Here is a 27,235-nt window from a genome sequence, read left to right on the forward strand (position 1 = left end):
ATTAAAATGAAACTCAATTGCAAAAATGACTTTAAGTCCTACATGCGCATTTAAGTACAAAAAAAAAAAAAAGGCCCAATGGAGGACAACACCTTTTTAAGAAAGGGTGAAAAGGATCAAAATCACTGTTGAATGCAGGAAGTTCTGATTTGAAGGTGTGAATATGTCGTGTGTTCCTTGTAAGAACGTCTTCCCTCTTACAGGCCCACATTCTACAGCTAGTTTCACATTTGCATCTTTGTGCACAGCGCATCGTGCGCAAGTAGAAACGCATGCAAACGCATCTTTTTTATACGCATCAGCGTACGCATGACCACAAAAAAACGCAGCGTTTGTGTTTTTTATGTGCATGCGCTCTCTAGGTGTCACATTTCAAAGGAAGAAAATCCTTGAAACAGACTCCACCAATTGTGTAGGGGTTGGTTTAAACCAGTGTCTAGGCATATTTACTCTTCAAACGCAGGCGTACGCATGTACATGCGCACACCTGCGTTCCCATAGACTGTAATGCGTTGTTTTGATGCATTCTGTGCGCAAGCTTTTTTTTGACGCCTTTGGGAGGACCAAAAAATGAAACATGTTGCGCCCGGAGTGACTAGACGCACGCCTGGAAAAAACGCATGCGTACGAAAACACAGACGAACGCATGCAAACGCAAGACCATGCGTATGCTATGTTAAACATAGGTACGCATAACCAATGCGGACGGATGCGCACGATGCGCTGCGCACAAAGACGCAAATGTGAAACTAGCCTACAGGTGGATTTTAGCTTCTGTACTATAATCCGATACATTTGTAATGAAGATACACACCGTCTGACAGGTGGGTGTACTGACTGAGCAGCTTAAAAAAAAAAAAAGAAATAACAAAATTTACTGCAAAATGTGCAATACATTGCCTGGCCAAACTGGTAAAAAACTTAATCTTCTAAAAGACTTTATACAAATGAATGTCACTAAGAGCCTCCGGGTCAGTGTCAGGTCCCATGAACATATTTGTATCCACTTCTATTTCTTCCACCCACTGATCGAGCTGAAGAGAAATCTGTAAAAACAAACATAAAAATTCAATGAACTTGTAAAATGCCAACAAAATAAAGAATTGACAAATCTCTACAGTATATGACATCATTTGGGGGGCCTCACTAGTGTTGAGCGAACGTGCTGGGTTAAGGTGTTATCTGAGCATGCTAGGATGCTAACTTAGTGTCTTCTCGAAAAATATGTTCGAGTCCTATGTTCAACAGCCACAACACATGCAGGGATTACCGTGAGACATGCAGCCACGGGGACGGGACCATATTATTCAAGCACGCCTGAGATATTCGGATAACATCCATGCACATTTGCTCATCACTAGCTCTTACTCAACACGAGTGATGGGAGAATCAATTTGCAGGACTCCGATTTGTCAGTCAGGTCAGTAATCTGCAACTGCTGGATAAAAGGCCTATAAGTCTCCTTACTCCCTGGCATCCCCGACTCTTATTTTGATTAGCCAGGCTGGCACAACCTTGTTATTGCAGCATAATGCACATAGGACGTCACGCCAGCCAGGCTAATCAAAAGAAGAGCCAGGGATGCCGGTAGGGAATGAGACTTATAGGCCTTCCATCCAGAAGTCACAGATTAGTGACTGGACTGACGTCCTGCTAAGAGATTCTCCCATCTCTACACCCATTGCCTACCGTTCTTGTTGTTTGGAAAGCTGTATCACCGGACGCTTTTATTAGTTATAACTAGGCTAGCCATCTTGAAATAACCTAATTTGCTACAGTGAACTGGTGGTTTTATTTCTCCATATGAAACCAGTCTGGAGATACAGCCCAATCTATAGCTGCATGGTGGACTTCCTACTACAGGTAGACCTAAGCTGATAAATTTTTATGGTAAGCTGCCTCCATCCCATTTTCCCTGTAGGGGTAAAGTGACTCTTAATAGCCATTGATAGTCTTGTGTAGACTGACTTCATATTTACACAATTCCTAAACTAACAACGAACCTGCAGTTTGGTCAAGGATTCCTTTAGGCTCGGTACTGTCACGACAAGGCATCCCTTCTTCCTTATGTTTTCATACATAAAAATCCAGGCTCTAGAAAGGACAATTGTAAAATACTTTTAACAGGAAGAAAGTCAAATCTCGACATTGACAAAAACAATATGTTTTGATATGTGCAAATGTGACAAATATGGATCAATTCACATGAATGATACAACTGAACCTGGGCTCCCATTCACTGCAATGAGATTGTAATGCATGAACATCAAGGGGCGCTGCAGCGCCTTCATCTAGAAGTCAGGGAGAATCATTCAGCACATCCAACCTGTGACTGGAAGCACTGTTTTAGAGCTTTAGTTCCTACATAGCTTGTCCCTGGGCAACGGGTTTCCAGAAGCACCACAGTGATGAAGTTGTAAGGTTTAACTAGAGCTCGGACCCTTACTTCTCAGGGTCGTTAAAGGTCCCAGGTATTCACAATATTAAAGCTACATGATTTTGGATGAGTAATATTACACTAGAAATGTACGTGTGTGACGATAAATATCACTGCATAGTAAGTTAATAGATTACTTCATTTGCTCCTCTTTGTTCAGGAAATATTCAAATACATTATTTAGTACAACCACATCGGCTTGGTGCAGAAGGCTCTTCTGGCTGCATATATCTGAATGGTGCACCTGTGTGAAGAAAAACAGAAAATTCACAGCAAGATCATATAGGATTCAGTGGAACTACGATATAGCTAACAACAAGTAACTCAAAAAAAACTTTGCTTAGCGAGTGAAGTTAAAAAAATGACAGATTAGCGAGAAGAAAAAGTCCAGATAGTCACAGCACAATGGGACTAAGGGTACCGCTACACTTAAAGATGCACCAGCGATCCCAACAACGATACAACCTTGTCAGGATCGCTGGTGCGTCGCTACATGATCGCTGGTGAGCTGCCAAACAGGCAGCTTCACCAGCGATCAGCACCAGCGAGGACGCTGGTATCTGAGGTAAATATCGGGTTACTAAGCGGCGCGCATCAGTTACCCGGTGTGTACCTTAGAAACCTGCGTGCTCGCGCCGGGAGCTGCGAACACGCAGGTTTCTAAGATACATATCGGGTAACTAAGTGACGCGTGCCGCTTAGTAACCCGATAATTACCTTAGATACCAGCGCCTGCTTAGAGCGCTGGGAGCCTCGCTGGTCTCTTGCTGCGATGCACGCTGGCCAGCGGGAGAGCAATGATCACAAAAGTGGCCCAGGACGATAGTGCACGATCAGCGATGCCTGACGGGGGGGGGCGTGTTCGCTGATCCCCCGTCACACACAGCGATCTCGCTGGCGAGATCGCTGTGGCGTCACAAAATCAGCGATTTCGCTAGCGAGATCGCTGTGTGTGACGGGGGGGGCCTTAACAGTGGTATTGCTAAGATTATAATTGTGAATACCCAAAAAGAAAACCCCCTGAATATGTTGATGGTTGTCAATTTACTCCCTTGAGACATTGTGCATTTATATCCTCCTATGTCAGTTTTTTGTTGGACTTTGTTGCACATTATTACTGCCAAGTTGGGGTTAAGATTGTACTAAATGGATTTATATTGAAAACATGTACAGTACAGACCAAAAGTTTGCACACCCCTTCTCATTCAAAGAGTTTTCTTTATTTTCATGACTATGAAAATTGTAGATTCATTCTGAAGGCATCAAAACTATGAATTAACACATGTGGAATTATATAATTAACAAAAGTGTGAAACAACTGAAAATGTCTTATATTCTAGGTTCTTCAAAGTAGCCACCTTTTGCTTTGATTACTGCTTTGCACACTCTTGGCATTCTCTTGATGAGCTTCAAGAGGTAGTCACCGGAAATGGTTTTCACTTCCCAGGTGTGCCGTCAGGTTTAATAAGTGGGATTTCTTGCCTTATAAATGGGGTTGGGACCATCAGTTGTGTTGTGCAGAAGTCTGGTGGATACTCAGCTGATAGTCCTACTGAATAGACTGTTAGCTGCTTTTTTCTTGCCATAATACAAATTCTAAGTAAAGAAAAACAAGTGGCCATCATTACTTTAAGAAATGAAGGTCAGTCAGTCAAAAAAATTGGGAACATGCCTTTGGGATAGGGAAAAAACTTTGAAAGTGTCCCCAAGTGCAGTGGCAAAAACCATCAAGTGCTACAAAGAAACTGGCTCACATGAGGACCGCCCCAGGAAAGGAAGACCAAGAGTCACTTCTGCTGCGGAGGATAAGTTCATCCAAGTCACCAGCCTCAGAAATCGCAGGTTAACAGCAGCTCAGATTAGAGACCAGGTCAATGCCACACAGAATTCTAGCAACAGACACATCTCTACAACAACTATTAAGAGGAGACTTTGTGCAGCAGGCCTTCATGGTAAAATAGCTGCTAGGAAACCACTGCTAAGGACATGCAACAAGCAGAAGAGACTTGTTTGGGCTAAAGAACACAAGGAATGGACATTAGACCAGTGGAAATCTGTGCTTTGTTCTGATGAGTCCAAATTTGAGATCTTTGGTTCCAACCACCGTGTCTTTGTGCGACAAAGAAAAGGTGAACGGATGGACTCTACATGCCTGGCTCCCACCGTGAAGCATGGAGGAGGAGGTGTGATGGTGTGGGGGTGCTTTGCTGGTGACACAGTTGGGGATTTATTCAAAATTGAAGGCATACTGAACCAGCATGGCTACCACAGCATCTTGCAGCGGCATGCTATTCCATCCGGTTTGCGTTTAGTTGGACCATCATTTATTTTTCAACAGGACATTGACCCCAAACACACCTCCAGGCTGTGTAAGGGCTACTTGACCAAGAAGGAGTGTGATGGGGTGCTACGCCAGATGACCTGGCCTCCACAGTCTCCAGACCTGAACCCAATCGAGATGGTTTGGGGTGAGCTGGACCACAGAGTGAAGGCAAAAGGGCCAACAAGTGCTAAGCATCTCTGGGAACTCCTTCAGGACTGTTGGAAGACCATTTCCGGTGACTACCTCTTGAAGCTCACCAAGAGTGTGCAAAGCAGTAATCAAAGCAAAAGGTGGCTACTTTGAAGAACCTAGAATATAAGACATTTTCAGTTGTTTCACACTTTTTTTTAATTATATAATTCCACATGTGTTAATTCATAGTTTTGATGCCTTCAGAGTGAATCTACAATTTTCATAGTCTTGAAAATAAAGAAAACTCTTTGAATGAGAAGGTGTGTCCAAACTTTTGGTCTGTACTGTATGTGTCTTTAATCTAATTCACCTCACTGGGCGGTACACGGTGGTAGGAAAAAGAAACACTGTCTCTTTACATCTTCAGTTGGTTTATTATATGGCAGTATAAATCAGCAAGAAGGGGAAAGTAAACACAGGCCTTCAGGCAAAAACAGGAAAACAACAAAGAAAACAAAATGCAGTAACACAGTGCAGACATTTGCGGGTAGCAGCCCGCTCTGGAGCAACACAGGTTCAGTCTTTCCTCCTCAGGACACAAAACCACTGAAGATCCTCTCTCCAGTCTTACTGAACAAAGAATACTTCTGGAGCCCAGCTATTTACGCCCCAGACCATGTGACTCCTCCCCCATATGACTGAACACATGACTGAGATCACATAGGTCCCGTCAGCACACGGCGGTGTCAGCTCTGCAGGTGAAGAGAAGGTGGACATCCTCCCACCCACTCTATGGATGTCCACATAAAAACCAGCCCATTTTATGCAACTAGCTTAATCCTCAAACAGTTAATGTGTTGTCGGAAAATACTTTGGGTTTCACATCACTTACGCCATTAAGCGTAGTGACACATATCTCCCCTCCAGTACTTTACCAGTGACTTTGTCACACTATGTATACTTGTTTTTGTATATAGCTTGTTCCCTGGGGAAGTGGGATTTTCCTTGCTCCACACTTTTTTTTTTTTCTGTTAGATTGTTGTTTGTTTATCTACTAATAAAGATGACGTATATTCCATCACTTATTGGTTATATAAGATTAGAAGCACTAAACCTGAGTGATAAACCTTTCCCTGCCAAGAGCGTATCTAATATATCCTTACAGAGTGTCAACCCGGTAGCTAAAAATATTTACAACATGTCCTGGCTACTAATGGCCATATTGTAGCCTGGATCGTAGCTACAGAGGTGCAAGATTCTCCAAGGAGACCAGGATCACTGCTGTATTCACAACCCACCCTGAGTAAAACGAGAGTTGTGCTCTGCTTGAAGGGAGAACGGCTGCATCCAAGTCATACACAATGTCATGGGGTTACCGCAACAGTGTGGAGCCAGAAGACCGCAGTCTGATTGCTCCTACTCAGACGCTGAGAAGAAGCACTTCTTCATTTTAATGGTGTTTATTATTTCTGGCAAAACATGGGTTATTCAGCTATGTTGGAAATCTTTGTGCTCGCAGTTGAGCTCAGTTAGCCACTCCTTTCCCCTTTATAATCTGGGCTCTGTTACAAATCCTTGCCAGAGGTAGCATTTGCTGCATGGCTAATGGAGGGAGAGGTGTTTATAGAAGGAGAGTTGGAGGAGTTATCTGTGACTGTTGCTTGCTTTGTATGTGAGGTAATTCCCTATCCTTCTCTATTTTGGTTCATTCCCCTACCTCCACGCACGATGCATTCCTCTGTTATATATGAATGAATAATTTGTATGCCTCGAGTTTTCTGTTAACCCTTGTTTTTGTAGACTTGTTTGTCGAGTTGGTGTACTACAGTGCACAGTAGCGCCCCTCTTCCCTGGGTGAGGGAAGAGAACAGGCGAAGGGTTAACTCAGGAGAAAGGCAAGGGTAGAGGCCCCGGCATCTTCACCTTCAGAAGTATCCTGTGGAGTAGGGAGAGCTAGGATGCCCCCTAGTGTAAGGGATAGTGAAGGAGCCCCTGGTCCCGGGTCACCCGACAGCTATGTCGTGACACCCATCTGCGGCAATACATTAGTTTATCAGCAGTACTCGGGAGAAAGATATTGGCATACAGGCCAAATACTCATGCCTTAATATTGTGATAGACATCAGTGATTGGGAGCAAGAACTTCTAATAATGTCAATATAACATCAAAGGGAAATCTACAGTGTAATGCCCATGTAACATAGTATCACTAATTGTCAGTAATAAAATCATCACTTATTTAAAAGTATATTCAGCGATAGTAAATGGTGTAAATAAAAGCCATTTGTGGAAACAGTTACCATTAGACCATTGACACCATTTTCATCAAGAGTGTAAAAAAGCTACCCCCTCCCCCACCCCACTGTGAGGTGGTGTACCCCAATTATGATGGTCCCTAACTCTTGTAGTTCACCTTGCAATGTCTCAGCTGACCTTAACATAGACTGGGGTAGAGCACGACCCAGACTTCACTGTTTTTCACCTGCCCGTAGAAAGCTGTAGTGCTGGGGTACTACAAGACGCAGGTGCTTGGGCAGTAGCCTGAGAGATTGCTGTTCTTTCTTCTGCAGTTCTGGTAATAGTTTTCTCATAGTTTCCTGTATGCCCCCATGAAGTGCCCGAGAAATGAAGATTTTTGGTACTCACTGTAAAATCTCTCACTCATATTCTTCATTGTGGGAGGGGGGCACAACCCACCTTTGGTTGCCTAGTCAGACATGCATTTATGTTTCTTTTCTCAGGGCGATTATGCTTTTTGTTCTTTTGGCTTCTTCTACTTCTTTCTCACTAAATGAGGAAGTTTGGGGTCACCAGGTGAGGTGTAGGCTGCTGAGGAGGAGACAACTTTTTTTTTTCTTTAGATGTATTATTAATTAGTGTCAGCCTCCAAGTGGTATAGGACTAACTTATTTTTACTGTGTCCACCAATGTAGACTATGAGAAAGGTCTTATGGCGAGTACCAAAAATCTTCATTTTTTACATACTAAACTTATCCTTTGTATTTACATGAAAAATACTAGATGTACAAAGTTTTATTTACATTTTTACTAATAGGTTTCCACAATAAATATACTTCAACCCCTTCCCGACATGCGCCGTACATATACTGCTCTCCCCTCAAAGAGAAGAATATGTACGGCGCATGGAGTATAGAGAAGTATATGTACGATGCTGAGCACCGCGGCGATCAGGTGCGGGTGTTACTCTATGTGAGAGCTGAAACCCTGCAGTAACACCCACGATCTGTGCTAGCACCGATCGCAGGTTTTTAACACCTGTGATGCTGCTGTCAATGGTGACAGCGACATTGAGGAAATCACACAGGCACGGGGCTCCCTCTGTGTTCCATCAGCACAATGCAATGTAGTCGCGTTGTGCTGATATTCTCCATGGTGATCCCCAGCCGCAAGATGGCCGAGGGGTCATTTAGGGAAGGTGGCTTCTCATTGCCTGCTAAGAACAGGAGCAGAGACGCCTCCTTCCCTGCCTGTCAGATGCAGCTCTGCAAAATAATTAAAAAGTGTTAAAATGTACTGGGTTCTCTGCATAAGTGGTTTCCAAGTGTTTCCAGCATGTGTTAGCATTCTGTAACACATGAAGGAACAATGGTTCACAGCTGGTGGTCTTGCCCAGCCCTGGTCTTGTTTTGGGAGGGTGAGCTTGAGGAGATTCTGGAGGTCACTGGAGTTGTGGTTCCCAAATCTCCTGAGGAAACATTACTATTCATGCTCCCTATGTCAGGTCCTAATTTTTTTTAAATTTTCGCTCATAAAACATCTTCTCCAAGAAGCTGCCCTTTGTCTAGAGAAGTGGTTTACAGAAATTACGGTGACAACGTTTGGATCTGCTAATTGGCCATTCGCAAGAAGAAAGCAGTAAAATTGCAATGAAATGGATACATTCGGATTCTTTTCCAACTTCTCTCCTTTATTTATCCATCCAGGGATAGTCCTCATATGCTTAAGCCTCTATGACATGCTCTTAAATGCTCACTTTCAGAAGTTATATTTATTTCAAGATCCCTACTAGTTATAGCCCTCCCCATCTATCCTTGTCTACTCCCTGGTGTTGGTATTGCTTTCATTTTTGTTTCAATTTTTGATAGCATCCAAAACGTGTGTTGGGGCGGACGCACGGACCCTGTGAGCCCCTGCGTTTGTTCCCTTCAAAAGGTGAGTATAAATGTTTTTTTTTGTTTTTTTTTTAATGTGTGCAGTATAATAGGGGTGAGGGGGACCATTCATATCAGGATTGGCGGGTGAGGGGACCATGCATACCAGGACAGGGGGGTGAGGGGACCATGCATACCAGGATTGGGGGGGGGTGAGAGGACCATGCATACCAGGATTGGGGGAGAGGGGACCATGCATACCAGGATTGGGGGGTGAGGGGACCATGCATACCAGGATTGGGGGGTGAGGGGACCATGCATACCAGGATTGGGGGGTGAGGGGACCATGCATACCAGGATAGGTGCGTGAGCGGACCATGCATACCAGGATAGGGGGGGATGATGGGACCATGCATACCAGGATAGTGGGGTGAGGGGACCGTGCATACCAGGATTGGGGGGGGGGGGTGAGGGCACCATGCATACCAAGATAGGGATGAGGGGGTACCATGCATACCAGGATTGGGGGTTGAGGGTACCATACATACCAGGATGTGCTCAGGAAATCTGCCTGAAGATTGTCCGTACCCCTCAGGTGGACCACTGTCAGGGAACGAAGGTGTCTTTCAGCCCAGCAAAATATTCGGCCTGAGAGGCCCTCCAGGTTGCTGGATCTTGTGCCACACTGGTGCCTGAGATGTGCCACTGTTGTTATGTTGTCAGAGTAGACTGATATGTTCGTCTTGGACCAGGTGTCTTGCTGCCAGGAGAGCTTCCTCCACTGCTTTCAGCTCCCTGAAGTTTGAGGATCTTGCACTCATTTTCTGGCTCCATAACCCTTGGAATGGCTGTCGAGACACTACAGCTCCCCAGCCTTTTTTGCTGGCGTCTGTTACCGTAACCAGGGGGATCTGGGACCAGTTGATTCCCCTGCACAGGTTTTTGCGGTCCATCCACCATGCTAGTGAAGCTTTCACTGTTCCTGGGGTCTGGACCCTTTTGTTCAGGCAGGTGTGATCCCTGTTCCAGTTTAAGATATGAGACTGGAGTGTTCTGGAGTGGGCCTGCGCCCAAGGCACCCACTGGATGCAGGAGGTCATTAACCCTAGTATGGACACAGAAATCTGAGACTCTTGACATTATGGACGTCTGATGTTCCTCCGGGAGGAAGGACATTTGATTCTTTGAATCTAGTAGGATTCCTAAAAATTTTACCTCTTGAGAGGGTTAAATTTGCGATTTCTTTATATTTGAGATCCACCCCAATGATTGGAGAATGTCTAGAGTCTGGGCTACCTGGTCTTCCAGGGCCTGGTAGGAGGACCCTATTATCAGTAGGTCGTCCAGGTAAGGTACAATACATATTCCCCGGCTTCTGATATAGGACACGGCCTCTGTCATAATTTTGGAAAACACTCGAGGGGCAGAGGATATTCCAAAGGGAAGCACATTGTATTGAAAGTGCTTGACTTCCGGACCCCGACGAATCGAAAACCTCAGATACTTCCTGTGGGAAGGATGTATGGGGATGTGGAAATAAGCATCCTTCAGATCTATAGTTTCCATGAAGTAAGATGGCCCTATCAGAGGAATGGCGGTCTTTACTGACTCCATCTTGAATTTGCGGTATGCAATGTGTTGGTTGAGGCCCTTCAGATTTATTATTATCCTTGCTTCCCCTGTGGGCTTTTTTTTACTAGGAACAATCTGGAATAATGCCCCCTTCCTTGCTCCTCCACAGGGACCCAAGAGATGGCATTTGAGTGTAGAAGAAGCCGAATTTTAGTGCTGGGGACTCCCGAGGTGGTAGGGAGGTAACTCATACCCCGTGGGGGGGGGAGGATTCGAGCTCTAGCAGTAGGCCCTCTCTGATCACACTGAGGACCCAGGGGCTGTTGTAGATCAACTGCCAGGCAAGAAAGAACCTCGAAAGCCATTGTTTTTCTTGTGGTTGCTGCTGCTGCTGGGGGACAAGGATGTTCCTGCCTCTCCCTTTAGCGTAGCTCCATCTTCCCGTCTTTCCCTTTCCTCGCGGTTGGGCTGACTGACTCTGGGGGGCTCGAAAAAGACGCTTTCTTGTGGTCCTCTGCTCTGGAAGCACCTTCTTTTTATCTGTGGCCTTTTCTAGAATTTCGTCTAAGGCAGGGCCGATGACATGTTCGCCTTTGAAGGGTAAAGAACAGAGTTTAACCTTGGATGTAACGTCCCCGCTCCATGTTTTAAGCCAGAGGGCCCGCCTGGCGGAATTTAACAGGACCATAGCCCTGGCAAAGGCACGGATCATCTCCATTGATGCATCTGCCAGGAAACCCGTAGCTCTCTGCAAGATAGGGAGGGAGTTAAGGAGGTCACTTCTTGAGGTACCACGAGAGATATGGCTCTCTAGCTCCTCAATCCATTGGAAGAGGGACCTAGAGACACAAGTGGATGCGATTCCTGACCTTAAGGTAAAGGCAGAGGTTTCCCAGGCTTTCCTTAGGAGGCTTTCTGCTTTACGGTCCATCGGATCTCTAAGCTGGGATGCATCATCAAACGGCAGAACCGTCTTTTTTACAACTCTTGCCACCTGGACATCAACTTTCGGGATGTCCCATTTAAATTCCTCTCCCTCCAGGGGAAATCTATGTCGGACTTCTGAGGAGGCCGAGTAGCGTTTTTCTGGATACTCCCATTCCTGGGAAATCATATCTGCTATACTCCTGTGGACTGGAAACCCTGTTCGTTTAGGCCCCTCGTATCCACCAAACATGCGATCCTATGCTGTCTGCGTGACGGGTTCGTCCTCTAGGCCCATAGTGGCACGTACTGCACTGACCAGCTCCTCCACATATTCTGTGGAAAGGAGGTGTTCCTTCTAGTGTCGGCTGACCCAGAGGTTCCCGGTTGTTCCCAATTCTCGGATCCCGATTTGTATGATCCCTCTGATTCAGACTCCGAATCCTCTATTTGAATTTTCCGCTTTTTTGGGGGTGGTGAGCCCACAATCGGAGGGAGTGGAGGGGGGCAGGGCAGCTAAAGAGGTTTGAACCTGATGGGGTAACCAAGCTGCGGATTTCGTTGATTAATGCCGGGTGCTCAGCCCTAACCACCTTATCCGTGCAAGCTTGACATAGCTTTTTCTCCCAATTTGAGGGAAGTTTCGTGCTGCATATGGCACATTTAGCCGACTTGCTGGATGTATTGGTGCTCTTATGGGCAGACTTTTCTCCCTATGAAACAAGGGGGAGAAGTATTTTGAGGACCTATACCCTGAGACCACACCACTAGGACCCACCCCCGGACACTTACTGTGGCTGGGGCAGTGCTGGGCTCTGCAGACGCAGGGCAGGAAGACCCGTCCATACTAACAGGGGATTCTGCATCTTACCTGTCAGCGTCTTCTGGCGGGTTAATAGCAGATTAACCCCGCCCTCAGCGCAGTAATTCGTTTCCCCCCTCCTCCTCCCTGGGACCCGGAGCAGGCACAGCAAGCGCTGGCGAGCTCCAGGCGCCGGCAACAGGATGGGGGCCGCCATGACAGCGCGACCTCCACATACCCCGGAAGTGACCTGCGCGTGACGTCACTTCCGGGTATCGCACTGCACACAGGGGGAGGAGGAGAGACCGGAGAGCTACAGGAGGCCTCCGCTCAGGGATCACTGGCCCGCTTTACTCCCCATAGAGGAGCGCGGGAGGGCCAGGAACATTCCCGAATCCAGGAGGAGGAGAGGCAGCGCCACCGACCACCACTGCCCGGCTTTCTTTGGATCCTCAGGTATGCTGCAGCAGCCGGCCACACAGCACACCAGACCTCTCCATGCCCCATGGGGGACAGGAAAGTCACTGGTGAGAGGGAGGTGGGAGGGACCTTTTAACCTATCGTGCTTCCTGTCCCCCATTAGGGCGTGGAGACATCCTCCTATGCTGTCGTGGAAGGTTGCTAGAGAGCCTATTTCAGTTTGTGTGAGTCTCAACGCATACCACCTATGTCTTTTTCTCTTCCTTCCGTTTTGGCATTTCTCCAGGCGGGATTTGACTCTGGTCTTGCCCTAAGTTCCCTAAAGGGCCAGGTGTCAGCACTTTTCATCCTTTTCCAGAAGAATCTCTCCTCCCTTTCTCAGGTCAGAACTTCTCTTCAGGGAGTTGCGCATGCGGCTCCCCCATACAGGACATCTGTGGACCCCTGGGACCTCAATCTAGTTCTGGAGGCTCTGAGGAGTCCTCCTTTTGAACCGCTCCGAGAGGTTTCTCTGACCGGTCTTGGAAGGTGGCGTTTCTGGTGGCGATCACCTCCATTAGGCACGTTTCGGAGTTGGGATCCCTTTCCTGTTGCTTCCCCTTTTTGATTCTGCACCAGGATAAGTTGATTTTGCAGCTTCCTCCTTCTTTCCTTCTCAAGGTGGTGTCTGCCTTCTACCTAAATGAGGATATTGTCCTCCCTTCCTTTTGTCCTGCTCCAGCTCATCCTCTGAAGCGTTCGTTGAACCCTGGTGAGGGTTTATCTGGCTAGGACCGCCCACTTTAGGAAGACGGACTCTTTTCGTTATTCCTGATGGTGCTCGAAGAGGTTTTCCGGCCTCCAAGGCTACGATTACTCACTGGATCAGAATGGCGATTTTGGAGGCTTAGCGGATCAAGAATAGAGTGCCTCCTCCTGGGATCAGGGCTTACTCTATCCGGGCAGTGGGCGCTTCCTGGGCGGTGCACCATAGGGCTTCCGCCCTACAACTTTGCAAAGCGGCAACTTGGTCTTCCATCCACACGTTCGCCAACTTTTATAAGGTCCATACCTACGCTTCAGCGGACGCCAGCCTAGGCAGAAGGATGTTGCAGGCGGCAGTGGTGAGTTCTTCGACCTGAACGAACCTTCGGCTATTCCCTCCCCAGGGACTGCTTTGGGACGTCCGATGGTTACTGTGTCCCCCAATGAGGCGATAGAGAAAACAGGATTTTTGGTTACTTACCATAAAATCTGTTTCGCGGAGCCTTCATTGTGGGACACAGCACCCTCCCATGTTTAACAACTCTTGTTCTTTCTTCTGTGTTCTATTCTTCCAGTTGAGTTGCCTGTTTGTTCCTCTCCTTTTGTTACTTCTACTGCTTTCTCACTAACTGAGTAACCTAGTGCCAGTCTGTGGGGTGTACACTGCAGAGGAGGAGTTAACTTTTCTTGTGCATAGTTGTCAGCCTCCTAGTGGCAGGAGCATACATCCATGGTTCCTGTGTCCCCCAATGAAGGCTCCGAGAAACAGATTTTACGGTAAGCAACCAAAAATCCTTTTTTTTTTTTTTTTTCATTTGTATTTTTGCATTCTGTGCAAGCCAGGGCATGGCCTCCCTCTCCTGAGCTGGAAATTGTATTTAAAGTCTTCCCCTGACTGGTGTCCACTGGTTGGGAACCAGTCCTTTTGTCTGCCCTTATTCACACACTGACGTCAACTTTAACACATGATTTAGGTTTTTAAAATTAGACAGTGTAGGACCGCTCCGATCACAGCGTCACCTTGTTGATGGTGGGACGGCCTTTATACTGTATTTGATCAAATATAGCATTACCAAAAGAACTCTAAATAAAAAGCAAAAGTGCATTTAAGTTATTCAATTACAGCAGAGTTTTTCTCATTTTGTTTTTTTGTAGGTTTTGTAGGCTTTATGGCCAATGTGAATATGCGTTTATTTGCTGCATGTATACCAACTCAAACAAAGCTCAATTTTTGTGGTTTTATTTTTGTTATTGTGAACAGTTAACCAAGTTGAAGATGAAATGATCTCTAAACTGGCTAAAGTTAAAGATGACACATTTCCTTTGATTTTATGAAAAAAACCCAAAACATAATATGTACTAAATTATATATCCCCCCACTTCATCCTTTACATTTTGGGCACTCTTGGAGATTTGTGTTCACAGTTAATTTTAGCCAAGATTTTAATTAGCCTGTTAGGGTTTTTTTCTTGTTCACTATCATCGTTAGGAAAGGCCATGTGATACAAATCTCCCATCTTTATAAAAACACAGCCTCCTCTAACCTTGTGCCACAAAACAGCAGCCATGGGTCATTCAAAGCAGTGCCCTAGCATTCTGAAAATGAAAATGGTGGAGGCTCACAGAGCAGGAGATGGCGATAAGAAGATAGCAAATCGTTTTCAAGTTGCCTTTTCCTTGGTTTGAAATGTAATTAAAGGGAATCTGTCACCCTTTTTTTGCTGCCGGCATTGACATTAGGGGCTTATCTACAGCATTCCGTAATGCTGTAGATAAGCCCCCGATGTAACCTGAAAGATAAGAAAAACACGTTAGATTATACTCACTGGAGGGGGTGAGTATAATCTAACGTGTTTTTCTTATCTTTCAGGTTACATCGGGGGTTTATCTACAGCATTACGGAATGCTGTAGATAAGCCCCTGATGTCAATGCCGGCAGCAAAAAAAAGGGTGACAGATTCCCTTTAAGAAATGGCAGTTAACAGTAACAGTGGAGGTCAAGATAAGGTCTGGAAAACTAAGAAAAATTTCAGCAAGAGGTGCTGTACGATTGCTAGAGAAGCGATTAAGAACCCCCGCTTGACTGCAAAATACCTTCAGAAAGATTTAGCAGACTCTGGAGATGTGCTACATTGTTCTACTGTTCAGACACACCTACACAAATATTGCCTTCATGGAAGAGTCATCAGAAGAAAACCTCCACTGCGTTCTCTCCATAAAATTCAGCGGCAAAAGTATGCAAAAGAACATCTAAACAAGCCTCATACATTTTGGAAACAAGTCCTGTGGACCGATGAGGTTAAAATAGAACTTTTAGGTCACAATGATCAAACGTATGAAAAAGAAAAAGGGGCACAGAATTTCAGGAAAAGAACATCTCAACCATTAAAGGTTTTATCTGGGCTTTCTGTATAATTTGTGTGCGTACTTAGGCTGCAGAATTCAGACAGTTTGTAATATACTCCCTGTCAGAATTCTGCATGGTGTCCTAGATATCAGTTTGTCTGGTGAGCAGCCCTCTCCTGATTATGGATGAGCTGTTCATGCAGACTAGAATTTTCTCTGCCGGACCCTCCAACTGCTCCAGCCTCTCTGTGCTGAAAACAGTGGAGGAAGCAAGGGAATGACTCAGCTGATTGGACAAACCAGGAAGGGAAAGGCTTCTACATAGGTGAGCATCCTTTCCTCATCCATCTATCAGAAATACTAGATGTAGTGGTTTTTTATGTTGGGTGGACTCATTTTTAGTAGGTTCCGCGACATTATTAAGCTGTGGACTACAGATGTGGCCATCAGACCAGAGACTATGATTCAATTTGATAAACTCTTAAAAATACAAAAAGGGAACTTTGTTGGCCCCATTACTCTAAAAATCTAACTTACCCGAATTCTGTCAGAAAAATGATACTTATTTATGATCTTCTCTTGCAGTTCACAGAATTCAACATTGATTTCTACTCCTTCTAACTTACTGGCAGAGCTGTAAATATAACCCTATATTGGAAAGAAAATATAAAAAAAATTAAGCTCCTATTATATGCTTTGACATCAACAAATTCTTTGCTAGCACACTGCTATTAGGTGGATTTCTGAAAACTAATGGGATTTCAGTCAGTCATTATGTAGAATATAGAACACAGAAAAGTAATAGATTTTAAATATCAAATTCACAAGTGAAAGTATCTACGTGTCTTGGGCTGATCCACTAAATTATACATGGTATGCCTAACTGGTAGGGCCTCCCATCAAGGTGCACAATGTATCTTCATGCGGCAGGATACAGTGTCATTTATGGTATTTTTGCATCTATAGTAGATACAATACGATGTTCTGCGCTGTGCAGAACACTTCTGCCTGCCGCATGTATTGTGATCCATAATGCACAGTAATATACGTGAGACTTCTCAATATTTATACATTCTAATAACAAAGAAGCTACATTTTAGATTTACAGTCTATATAGTCAACATGGAGTGGAGCTTGATCTTTATAAATACTGCCTCCTCTTGAAGCAGACCTGTCACTTGATCAAACAAATTGAGCTAAAATACTGTGTAAAACTCCCCAAGCGTCCCTGATTAGGTCGCTGTTTTCCGTTGCGCGCTGCATCATCCAATAGCAAAGATATTCACACATTTATTGCTTTCAAAGTGCAATATGTGAAATGTCTGCCTGTAGTGCAACTGGGCGTTTCTTGAGAGTCTTCTCTGGTGGTGTGTGCCATCACAGATCAAATGATCTAGCAGTCTCAGATGCTTCTGCCAAGCTGCGATTGTCAGTCTGGGAAAAGAAGAATGAAAGAGCACGCCCCCCCCTTCCCCCCCAAAGAAGACTGAAGAAACGCCCAGTTGCACTACAAGGAGAGATTTCACATACTGCACTCCAAAAGCAACAAATGTGAATATCTCTGCAATGGAGCGACGCAGCATAAAACAGAAAAGAGTGGCAGAATCAGGGGAGCTAGGGGATTTTTTTTTACAATAATACATTTTTTTCTAGTGACAGCTTCTCTTTAATAACTATGTAATTCATTTACAGGATAACTTTATTGGAGTTGGTGGGATATAACCATAACTATATTTCTTAGAATTACACACGTTATAAAGGATTTCCTCATTAAAATAAGCGATGGCACATTGCTACGACTGTAGTCACCCTTCTTGTCCTCCGAATGTTCATTTCCCAAAAACAGAAATTATCTTTCTTTTTTTTCCCCACTTCAATGAGCCATGTTTCAAAATATAAAGGGAACAAGTCAGTTCTTTCACTCTTGTGATCAACAAGGCACATGTCAAATTATTACAGATTGAAACACTCGTGTGATCTCAAGTCTTACCGCATAAAGGACTGCTCCAAGTCTTGAGCCCACATCTAATACCATCTTCCCACTCAGATCGGGTAATACATGATGAAAAAGAAATCTGAGCTCCAAAATGGAGAAAGAATGGGAAAGAAAGTCTGCAAATATAAAAGTAGTCAGTGACTCATAAGGTACCAAAAGTATTAATTATAATATTATACCTATGAAACCTGCAGCTGTAAGCACTGGATAGCCCTGTCTGTACGCTACAAGCCTGCAGTCACTCGATGTGTCTGCAGACTTGTTAATCCTCACATCACACACTGTGTGCTGTGAGGATTATCAGGTGTCAGGAGATAATGCAACTTCAAGTATGTGATATGCATACTGCTGTGCACATTCAATACACTTCCATTGCTGGAGGCTGGCACATCTGGTTGAAATGTGCTGGAAAGTTGTACATATCGCATACTTGCTCTCACATGGCTGCTTGATGTTGCAGCCGGCACCGGAGAATTCTCATGTGAAATGGGAGGATTCACATGTCTGCAGTGACTGCAGACTTGTAGCTTGAAAGCTGTCAACCCATAAATAACTCTACTTGAAAATTTGGACAGTGTACGCCAAATTGCCAGTGTGACACCTGGCATCCGGGGACAGAGAATCCTGCAGATTTAGTAGTTGCTAGGGTAGTGTGGGATACATACGGTACACAGCATAGGCAGATATATATCACTGTGGGAGAATTCCCCCTCGTAGAAGTCAAAGGCACAATGGCGTGTATTAATGTTACTTGACCTACCAACATTTATGGTGGTTCTTCTGATTTTGAACGTTCACCCCTGTGCACAACATGGTTATTTAACTACATGCATGTAAAGGCCCCGACACACTAAACGATGCACCAGCGATCCCGACAAAGATACGACCTTGTCAGGATCGCTGGTGCCTCACTACATGATCGCTGGTGAGCTGCCAAACAGGCAGATTTCACCAGCGATCAGAACCAGCAAGGCAGCTGGTATCTAAGGTAAATATCGGGTAACTAAGCGCGCGTCACTTAGTTATCCGCTGTGTACCTTGGATACCAGCTCCCAGCGCGAGCACGCAGGTATCTAAGGTACACAGCGGGTAACTAAGTGACGCGCGCTTAGTTACCCGATATTTACCTTGTATACCAGCTCCCAGCGTCTGCTTACAGCGCTGGGAGCTCACTGATCATCAGTCTCCCGCTGCCACACGCAGCGATGCGCGCTGGCCAGCGGGAGACCAACGATCAAAAAATGGCCCAGGACGTTCCTGCACGATCAGCGATACCCGGCGGGGGGGGCCGGTCGCTGATGTGTGTCACGCACAGCAAGATCGCTGATGCGTCACAAAATCAGCGATCTCGCTGTGTGTGACGGGGCCTTAAGATCTATTATATGTACGACGACTGAACACAGGCATAATTAGGATTCATGCTTAGTCATATATATGACAAATAATTACAAGTTTACTGCAGCTGCTCTCTCTTTGTGTTTTTTTTCTGGTTTGAGCCACCGTTTTAGCTCATCATTGTTTCGTCTTTTATGTATTCTTTTAATTCTTGGATATAAAGTGCTTAATTTTAATTTGTGTTGTCAAACACTTCTTGATCTGTATGCCACATTATGGTTCTATATAAGATGGAGTATTGCCCTCCCTTTCAATGAGGGACTGGGCCTGGGTATTATGTTTACCATATTAGGGAATTGTATGAGCCGGAGTAGTGAGCTTTTTTTAAAAAAAAAAAAAAAAAACATTGTGGTTTAAAAAGGTTGTCCAGGTATATAATATATCCTTTGAATCCAGATTATGGGGGGTCCAACACCTCCACTGACCAGCTATTATTCGCCTTGGCGGCAGCCGAAGATGGTCTGCACACCTTGGCAGTAGACACTAAAGATTGAACAGAGCTGTGTTATTCTGATCCATATGCAGAATACACCAGACCACTACCGGAGTGAATACCAGCTGACTGATGGTTCTGGGTGTCAGAACCCCACCATCCGATATTGATGACCTTACCTAAAGAGAAGTCAGCAATATTGTATGCCCAGACAGCCCCTTTAACTATAGTTTTTTGGTGTAGAGTCAGGGTTTAGTTCTCCATAATGGAGCCAGTGACTCACCTAATGGAGCTGTTTTTGTAGAACCACATGACATACAGTAATTACGGCTCATCTTTCCATCTTCACATAATGAATCAATTGCGTCATCATCGTAAAGAAAAGCATCTACATGAAGGGTAGGTCTCTGGAGCCTTTGGATCTAGCAATACATGAGAAGGAAAAAACTAACAAAATACTAACAAACATATGGAAAAGACATGCATGAATCCAAAAAGAGCAAGTAACTCAGACAAATTCATCTCAGATTCATGACGAAGACGTCGGAGGCCTGGACTATTCATTGCTTATAAGCAATGGATAAGAGTGTATGAGCTTGAAACGCGTCTCCTTATCATCCCTGGGGATTTATGTCATTATGGCTTTGTTATGAAGTTGGAGTTTTAAAAGTTTTTCTAATAAACGATGAATTCCCAAGGACCCAAGAGCTGGGTCACTGCCACAACCAGGCGCGGGAGCGCCGCTCAGCCGCATATTGTGACTAAGGTCCTGCAGTACACAAAGCGCCCAAGAACCAGCTTAGTGCTTTAATAGAGCTACCTTGGCACCATCCTAATTTCATTAGCCTGTGGGATTGCTTTATACCCTCACTGCACCACTGTGCTCTATCTCGTGTATGCACTATAATATAAGCGATATATGATTAAGACCCTGGCAGGGTCGAAACGTCACTTACAATCGCATTTGTAAATCTGCTCCCTGGCTTAATATTTGTACCACAATAAATGAATTCTTTATGCAAGTTATTCCACTTGAGTGTGCGGTGAACATTATTCCTACTGCAAAACGCTGTTGCACATTGCACTCATTGCACTCCTGCCTAAGGGTAACACCTCTATACACAGCTGATAACACAGGATCCACCAATCAGAATAGGTGATATCACAGCTGACCTGCTGCCCCATCCTTCACAATGACCTTTGCACACACTCAAGAGATGATTCAATTAAAAAAAGTTCTGAGACAGGCTATTGCTGCTAATGTAAATGTAGATTTCCTTAAGCTCGAGTCTAAAATACACAGTGGCCAGTGTGAAGAATTTTAAAATACAGATAATGATATGAAAATTAATTTTAAAAAAAGTACCAAAAATTTGTAAAAACAGAACATAAAAAAGTGATTTAAATAAGTAGGTCATTTTCTGATGACACATTTACTTTAATGTTTCCCTGCCACAAAGCCTGAAACATTTGCCATTGTTGAAGCAACAATGAATTGTGCGGAGAGCCAAAAAATATTCTGAAACAATATCTCACTAGTGTTAAACGAACGTACTGGGATAAGGTGTTATCCGAACATGCTCGGATGCTAACTGAGCATCTTCGGCGTGCTCGAATAATATATTTGAGTCCCCGCGGCTGTTGGACAGCCCCTACACATGCAGGGATTCCGTTTGTTAGATAATCCCTGCATGTGTTGTGACTGTCGAACAGCAGCGAGACATGCAGCCGCGGGGTCTCAGATATAATATTCGAGCACGCCGAAGATGCTCGGTTAGCATCCGAGCATGTTCGGATAACACTTTATCCCAGCACGTTCGCTTATCACTGTATCTCACCTCTTCCATTACTTCCTTCTCCGATATCACCATCGCCTCCACCGGTAAGCAGTTTCGCAGATCATCAGCAATATTGTGGAGCAGAACATCTGAATTGCTTGTTGTTAGCTCTTCTATTTCGCCTTAAAAACAGAAAACACTTCAGTGTGGAAACCAGTTTGACACCAGAGTGACATAGATCACCTCTAGGACCCCTTGATGTACTGTAGCCATCATCAGACGCATGCAAGCAGCTTGTGCAGATCAGTCATCGGGGGACATTTACTATGGAGCGTGCAGCACTCTGATAGGTTTGGCGGCGCAGTTTCTGTCTGTCCTAGTTTTGTGCCGTCTAAATTAAATCTCACTCCAACCGAACAGGACCAGCAGCTAATAGATCATGGAAGACTACTTATTCTGCATCTGTTTTCTTCCAGGTGAATTTTTTGTTTTTAATCTTGTCCTGCTACAACCCCAGGCAAAAATTATGGAATCACCGGCATTGGAGGATGTTCATTCAGTTGTTTAATTTTGTAGAAAAAATGCAGATCACAGACATGGCACAAAACTAAAGTCAATTCAAATGGCAACTTTCTGGCTTTAAGAAACACTAAAAGAAATCAAGAACAAAAAATGTGGTAGACAGTAGTGTCTGTGATCTGCTTTTTTTTTTCTACAAAATTAAACAACTGAATGAACATCCTCCAAGGCCGGTGATTCCATAATTTTTGGCAGGGGTTGTAGAAAGCAGGAAAAAAAAAAAAGGAATAGACAGGATCAGTAAAGCATGGCTATGTTCTACCTAACACAGCACCCAATCTGGTCACGAGATGTTTCTGGTGTTGCATTTTACATAAAATCACTCAAAAGTGGAGCGAGCAGCAGTTTTTTGGGCTTTCCCAGCTGTTGATTATTGGAAGAGTCTTATTCTAATTCTACAAGACCCCCAAAAGTAAACCCATCCCCAATCACAACTCTGCCTTTCCATCTAAAAGAAAGTGTGACTGTAAACATTCAGAATACAGTATCTTTTTACTGGGGGAGCTGTGGCCATCATGGTTCATTTATTTCAGTAAGAACGTTTCTCCTGAATTGTCCCATGTGGGCACTAATCTACAGGGTTATAGAAAAGATTCCTTCCACCTTTACAACCATATGTATCTCTGCATCTAAAATAGTGAAGCAATAGTCTTGATTTAAAATATTTTACGTTTGTGCCTACAATTCTTATGCAAAGCTGTGTGTTTTTATGGTCACAGACTTAACTTTGGGTGTAGACTAGAGCCAGTGCGTCTCAAATCACAGCTAGTGAAAGTATTTGCCATTAAATCCAGCAGGTTAGAATTTCTTCCAACTCTCTTGTTGCTATAACTTGTGTGAAACGACATGATCACATTCATCATTAGCTGTGAAGTAGCATTGGTTGTTCACCACTTTCGAGCAAATTCTGAAAGGGAAACTGTCACCAGGTTTTTGCCATCTGAGAGCAGCATGATGTAGTTGCACAGAGCCTGATTCTAGCTATGGGTCACTTATCGGGCTGCTTGCTTTTGATAAAAATCATAGTTTTACCAGCAGGAGACTTTTACTAGAGGACAAGTAAAGCTGCTGCCACGTAATACTCCATAATTGTGAGCTCTGTATAACTTCACCCACACCACTGATTGACAGCTTTCTGTGTATGCTGTACATAGGCAGAAAGCTGTCAATCAGTGCTGGCGGCATGGTAGGACAACATGGCAGCAGGTTTACTAGTCCTCTAGTGATAATTTCCTGCTGATAAAACGCTCATTTATAAAAAGAAAAAAAACAAGCCAGCAATTGATACATCACTGGAATCAAGATCTGTCCTAACATCATACTGCTCTCAGACTAGGTGGCAAAAACTTGTGACAAATTCCCTTTAAATGTGTACAGGATGGAAGAACTTAAAAAAAAAAAAAAAAAACAGATACTTGCCTCCTCCCCATTGAGCAGCTGCCTCAGACGTTACAAATACTGGAGCTAATGAGCAGCAGTGGCCGTATAACGCATCAAACAAAGCCAGGAGGTGAGAAAAATTCACTCTTCTATTCCTTTCCAATTCTTAATATCAAAGTACTGTATGCTTCGATACCCTTATTTTTTTGCCTTTCAGCTGCCGGCATAGACATCGGGGGCTGATCTACAGCATTCTGTAATGCTGTAGATAAGCCCCCAATCTAACCTGAAAGAGAAGAAAAACACGTTATATTATTCTCACCGAGGTGGGCGGTCCGGTCCGATGGGTGTTGCGGTCCGGCGCCTCCCTCCTTCATGCGATGACGTCCTCTTCTCCCGTCCTGTAATGGCTCCGGCGCAAGCGCACTGCTCTGCCCTGTTGAGGGCAGAGCAGAGTCCTGCAGTGCGCAGGCGTCGGGAGAGGTCTGGCGCCTGCGCACTGCAGAATTCTGCTCTGTCCTCAACAGGGCAGAGCAATGCGCCTGCGCCATTTCAGGACGGGAGAAGAGGGTGTCATCGCATGAAGAAGGGAGGCGCCGGACCGCAACACCCATCAGACCGGACCGCCCACCTCGGTGAGTACAACATAACGTGTTTTTCTTCTCTGTCAGGTTACATCTGGGGCTTATCTACAGCATTACAGAACCCTTCACTTTTGCTGAAGGGTCCACCTCACTCAAGATCCAGGTGGTAAAATGCATATCTACTCCCGGGTTTCGGCACCGACTTTATATGAGCGAAAGTCACTCTCTTATATGTATTTAGAACGCCAAATATTAAAGTATGTTTCGAGAAAATCATAATAGCACAGCCTTATATGGTGTACTAGATAGGACTTCTGCTTTATTAGCACATGTAGTCATATAAATAAGATCAGAGAAAAAGGAAAAGTTCCCTCTGAACTATAAGCCAACAGGACCTTTAGGCCTCATACCCATTGGCGATTAAAAAAACGGTCTGATTTCTGGACTGGACAAAAGGGTGGAGTGTTATGCCAGTGTCATGCGATTTCTATGCGATTTTTTATTTTTCCATCCGTTTTCCATCCGTTTTTTTTCCCAGCAACTATTTTTCTACTGTCATTTACAGGACCATTTACAGTGTTCTATACCACAGAATGGTGATGTATCCGTTAAAAACGGATGGTCCGTTTTTTTTAATCGCACCCATTGACTTATATTGGGGAAAATCGCTGCAAATCGCAGCATGTTGCAATTTTTTTCTCAGACCGATTTTGGCTGAGAAAAAAAATCGCAAGTGAGATGTCACCCATTCACTAACATGGGTCAGAGTGCAATCCGATTAAAAATCGGATTACAATCGTCCGATTTAATCGCCAATGGGTATGAGGCCTTAGGGGCGTGAATAGAAATGTCAACGTTCCCCGCCTTTGGTTGGGTTCACACTAGCAACTGCAATGCGAAAAACTTGCCTCAATACCCGGCACTGCCACCAGCACTCGGACCGGCGAGTTCAGCTGCATAGAAATACATGCAGCCGCACACTCCAGTCCTGAGTATCGGCGGCAGTGCCGGGTATTGAGGTGAGTTTCTTGCATGGCAGTTGCAAGTGTGACCACGGCCTATCAGTGTGATTTCAGCTCCATTACACAGAAGTTATAGGACAAACTGGATACCACAGACACAAAACAGATTCTGTTCTCTCACACAGGACATAGTACCAAGTGCAGAGGAGCGGTACTGTTGCGGTTGTTTGGGCTTTTTTTTCCCCCTTTCTCCTCACCTTGAGCACATTAAGAAATTGTTTGAAAGCAATAGGTAACCCCTATGAACGCCAACCCCACTGTGGGAAAATCCCCAAAAATATGCACCCTTCGATTCTGAGTGTTTTCATTAAAGTTGCCTCTTTGGCAGGGACTGATGGTAACTATGTACGGTAGTAGAACAGGCATTAACCAACTGTCTGGGATGGGATTTTGGGAAAGTTACGGACTAAGAGCGTTCCTCTGAATCTTGTCCGTGTACTTATTTGATGTCACCCCATTACCTTACCTTCATGAAACGTGTATTTGGACGTTGGGAATATGTCTGATAAAGAAGCATAGCAGCAACATGCACAAGAAACATTCTAGTAAGAGCATAATACCAGTGGGTTTTAGGGGCAACATGGAGACTTTGTCCAGGATTTTGTAAAGTTTCCCTTTTTTTCTGGAGGCGGACAAATATTCAGGGAGAGTTAATGTAACATGACTGCAGGACACAAAATAGAATTCTACCTACTTGAGAATTCAGAGACTGGTCCCAATTTAACAAGACACAACCCCCCCCCCCACAAACACTGCAATGCCCCAGAACTGCAGTGTGATTTTGACTCATAGGCCGGGATCACACACACGAGAAACTCAAGATGCGATACTCGTCCGAGTCTCTCGCATGTGTGATCCCGGCCGTACGAGGGCGCTGTAGACTGGGAAGTGTGAATGACGGAAAAGCAATCCCACAGAGGTAACGCATGTACTGCTGTCAGTCTCACTTTTCCATAGAAACACTAAGGGCTCATACATGCCAGAAACTCGGACGAGTCTCGCACGTCAATACCCGACACTCGGGAGCGGCGTGTGCGGCTGCATTTCTATGCAGCTGAATGCTCCGAGAGCCAGGTATTGACGTGCGAGACTCGTCCGAGTTTCTCGCATGTGTGATCCCGGCCGTACGAGGGCGCTGTAGACTGGGAAGTGTGAATGACGGAAAAGCAATCCCACAGAGGTAACGCATGTACTGCTGTCAGTCTCACTTTTCCATAGAAACACTAAGGGCTCATACATGCCAGAAACTCGGACGAGTCTCGCACGTCAATACCCGACACTCGGGAGCGGCGTGTGCGGCTGCATTTCTATGCAGCTGAATGCTCCGAGAGCCAGGTATTGACGTGCGAGACTCGTCCGAGTTTCTCGCATGTGTGATCCCAGCCGTACGAGGGCGCTGTAGACTGGGATGTGTGAATGACGGAAAAGCAATCCCACAGACGTAATGCATGTACTGCTGTCAGTCTCACTTTTCCATAGAAACACTAAGGGCTCATACATGCCAGAAACTCGGACGAGTCTCGCACGTCAATACCCTGCATTCGGGAGCGGAGTGTGCGGCTTCATGTATTTCTATGTAGCTGAACGCTCCGATCCGAGTGTCGGCGGCAGTGCCGGGTATTGACGTGCGAGACTCGTCCGAGTTTCTCGTATGTGTGATCCCGGCCGTATGAGGGCGCTGTAGACTGGGAAGTGTGAATGACGGAAAAGCAATCCCACAGACGTAATGCATGTACTGCTGTCAGTCTCACTTTTCCATAGAAACACTAAGGGCTCATACTCGCATGCGAGAAACTCGGACGAGTCTCGTACGTCAATACCCTGCATTCGGGAGCGGAGTGTGCGGCTTCATGTATTTCTATGTAGCTGAACGCTCCGATCCGAGTGTCGGCGGCAGTGCCGGGTATTGACGTGCGAGACTCGTCCGAGTTTCTCGCATGTGAGTATGAGCCCTAAAAACTAGAGATAAATGGATTAGGGGGAGACAATCACTGATGGACACTAGGCAGGGTAGCCCAGGCTGATAAGAGAACTACATTGCTTCACCATATGGTCACACATAAAGGAGCCCCCCAACGTCTTACTGCTAGTTTTCATCCACTGGATAACCTTGGGCAGCGCAGAGGGGGACACCTGCCCCAGCAATGTGAGGAGGGCATTCTGAGCTCCAGCTTCATCCATCTGCCCCACAACCACCATGCGACTCACATTCTATGCATTGGGTATACCAAGATGGCCGCCGCGTCCGGCAAATCT

General features: G+C 45.0%; 1 protein-coding gene across 1 annotated transcript; it reads right to left on the bottom strand.

Moving 5' to 3' along the window:
* Window positions 1-13: 13 nt before the first annotated feature.
* Window positions 14-27,201, bottom strand: LOC141084855 (uncharacterized). Its single transcript, XM_073569825.1, has 8 exons — window positions 27,064-27,201; window positions 21,475-21,596; window positions 19,920-20,058; window positions 17,803-17,924; window positions 16,350-16,460; window positions 2,575-2,681; window positions 2,004-2,094; window positions 14-1,046 (listed from the first exon to the last, which is right to left on the bottom strand). Exons 1-8 carry the CDS (start codon window positions 27,176-27,178, stop codon window positions 930-932), a joined length of 924 nt encoding a protein of 307 aa, XP_073425926.1. The 5' UTR covers window positions 27,179-27,201; the 3' UTR covers window positions 14-929.
* Between the last annotated feature and the right edge of the window lie 34 nt (window positions 27,202-27,235).

The sequence above is a fragment of the Dendrobates tinctorius genome, unplaced genomic scaffold (assembly GCF_039654945.1).
Source record: "Dendrobates tinctorius isolate UK_male_01 unplaced genomic scaffold, ASM3965494v1 ptg000006l, whole genome shotgun sequence".
Lineage (NCBI taxonomy): Eukaryota > Metazoa > Chordata > Amphibia > Anura > Dendrobatidae > Dendrobates > Dendrobates tinctorius.

What these genes read in the sequence shown, in the direction of transcription:
- LOC141084855 (XM_073569825.1), bottom strand. Translation starts at nt 27,178, where the DNA reads ATGGTGGTTGTGGGGCAGATGGATGAAGCTGGAGCTCAGAATGCCCTC. An exon ending in CCAGTGGATGAAAACTAGCA is followed by an intron (nt 21,597 to 27,063) that starts GTAAGACGTTGG and finishes TCTGTTTTTAAG; the next exon opens with GCGAAATAGAAGAGCTAACA. An exon ending in ATTTTTCTGACAGAATTCGG is followed by an intron (nt 2,682 to 16,349) that starts GTAAGTTAGATT and finishes TTCTTCACACAG; the next exon opens with GTGCACCATTCAGATATATG.